This window comes from Nematolebias whitei, chromosome 23 (genome assembly GCF_014905685.2).
Source record: "Nematolebias whitei isolate Nwh7 chromosome 23, NemWhi1, whole genome shotgun sequence".
Classification (NCBI taxonomy): domain Eukaryota; kingdom Metazoa; phylum Chordata; class Actinopteri; order Cyprinodontiformes; family Rivulidae; genus Nematolebias; species Nematolebias whitei.
In genome coordinates, this window is record NC_056520.1 from 498,913 (window position 1) to 501,399 (window position 2,487).

General features: G+C 37.8%; 1 protein-coding gene across 1 annotated transcript in view; it reads left to right on the forward strand.

The window, feature by feature from the left end:
* The window catches only part of LOC119428723 (voltage-dependent L-type calcium channel subunit beta-4), a 17,781-nt gene that overhangs the window by 8,484 nt on the left and 6,810 nt on the right, over positions 1–2,487 (forward strand). The window contains exons 5-6 of the mRNA XM_037696395.1: positions 788–864; positions 1,307–1,326. Coding sequence (XP_037552323.1) covers positions 788–864; positions 1,307–1,326 — 97 coding nt within the window. The remainder of the gene's footprint in view (positions 1–787; positions 865–1,306; positions 1,327–2,487) is intronic.

A 2,487-nucleotide genomic window follows, 5' to 3' on the forward strand; every position in this document is an offset into this window, starting at 1 on the left:
AGCTTCATAGCTAATACATATGTTGTTAGCTTCATAGCTAATACATAAGTGTTAGCTCCAGATGAAATATATATGAAATTAGCTCTAGAGCTAATGTTTGTGTTGTTAGCGCTAAAGGAATAATACAAAATATAACTCTATTGTCATGTTATAACTTTTTATAACTCCTTGTGTTTTAGTCTCCATTACAACTGAAGTACGTCATTGCCCCAGAATGCATTGCACCTGTAAAGTTATGGTGACATCCCTAGGTGAAAATTTTAATATACATATATACTTAAGTACCGGTAATTAGTTTTTGCATGTCACAAAGAACTTTCAGTAGAATAGAGAAATAATAACATATTAAGGCTAATGTGTGCAAGTAGTTTAGATCCTTTAATCAATCAACTCTGTAATTCATTGATTACATTTTTGTTTCTTTTGCCACCATTCTGTCCAAGTCAGGTCAAGGCAAGGCAATTGTTTTAGATAAAAGTCAAATAATTAACTAACTTAAAAAAGGATACACGCTGCATTCTTCCCATTAGTTTTAATGCTTTAATTGTAAAGATACAAATAAATCATGGCAGGTTAATATTTTAACGAGTATTTAACTTATAAACATCTCCTGCTGCTCAGATTTAAAACGTGTGGTTCAGGTGTTTTTTCTGGGAATTAAATACTTTACCCTTGTGGTGATAAAACCGTAACGAGCCACGGTAAATCATTAGTTTACTTTAGTGGTTTTCTGCATTAATACCACCGTGTTTTCTCTGTCTTTTTTATCTCCTCTTGTCTTTTCCAGTAAGTCTGGAGGAAACTCCTCTTCCAGTGTGGAGGATGAGGTCTCTGCCTCTATCCGACCACTCATTTCCTCAGCAGGTGAGACTTTGGAGCAGGGGGAGGGGGGGTCCGTTAATAATCCGCCCGATCCAAACCCAAATGTCCTGAACCACAGCACTGTTAGACAGAACAAGACTCTAAAGCCTTCCCGTGTCTCCACGTAGAGCTTAAGTTTACTGCATAGAGTTGGTGGTACTTTTTCCCATGATCCTCCTCTTCCTCCAGTTGAGGACTGCAGGCGCTCTGAGACTGGGGCTAACCACAGAGTGAACCCAACGACAAGACTATGACCCCCCACTCTGAACTGCTCTCATGTGGCTTTGTGAATATACCCTAGGACTATAGATGCATTTGCATTATATCCGTTGTTTTTGATAGGTTTCCTTTGATGTAGAGTCCAGAATTATTATTATTTTATTTCTTCTGTAGCTGCAGCTACTGACGACACTCTCACTGTCTTCTCTCCCCCCTCCTCCTACAGGAAAGCAGAAACAGAAAGTGGTAAGTTGGCAACAATATCCCCCCCCACACACAAACACACACTCATTTCCTCATCCACTCAACTCTTGTTGGCGTCATGAGAAAAAGGCAGGAAGTTTATGCCGTGTAATACTTCAGCCCTACTGAAGTATACCAAGACCAGTCAACCCCATCCCTGAACTTCTGTCACTCGGGACACTTTAGCTGGTTTGACATTGACGAGTCAACCTGTAATACATTTTTACAAGTCGTTATACACCAAAAAAAAAGCAACACTCAGGTCAGTGAAACTGTAGCAAATAAATCTACCTATTACAACTGTAGTTGTAATTAGCTAAACAGATAATAATACTAAACAAACAAGACAGTAGCTAAATAGATGCCAAAGGTAAATTTGGAAAAACTAGCTAAATTTATGCTAAAGCTAAACAAGCAAAACTGTAGCTAAAAGCAGTCCAACAGACTAGAGTTTGACCGATATGGAAATTTTGGCTATCGCCAATACCGATATTAGGAGGCCCAGGTTAATGTTGATAATCAATATATAGGATTAATGTTTTTAGCTTTGTCCACCCCCAAGAATCTAAGTAAACAGCTGCTTAGCTACCAGTCTTCCTAACGTGCGTTCACATTTTCTATCCTCCACTATTCACCATAAAGTTATCAAATGTGTTACAAAAATATAAATTAAACAAATAAACGTCCTTCCTGTTTATTGTTTCAACAATCAGTCATGTAAAGTTTTATAAGGCAATAGCCTATGCTAGGTTATCTAAACGTTAGCTTGCCAATTTGAAAGGTACGTAGATAATGACAAGCAGGTTGGAGGACTGAAGAGAATTTATTATTGTTGATTTATTTTACAGATCAGTTAAAATAAACTTACCACGCTCTGTTCAGTAAAATACGCTACACAGTGTTGCTCCCTGCTGTGGCTGCGCTGAAAGTAAAAGTTAAAGTGAACGACCATGACTTGGAAGTAGTCTGCATGCGCCATCTGCTGGATACGTTGTATAATTACATCTTGTGCACGTAAGGAAATGGCTTCAGAATCAGAATGCCTTTATTGTCATTATACGCAGTACAATGAAATTAAGAGCCACTCCTTTTTCCAGTGCAAAAACACGCCTTAAGAAAACACACATTAAACACTAAACACACACTGAAAATATAAAAAATGTA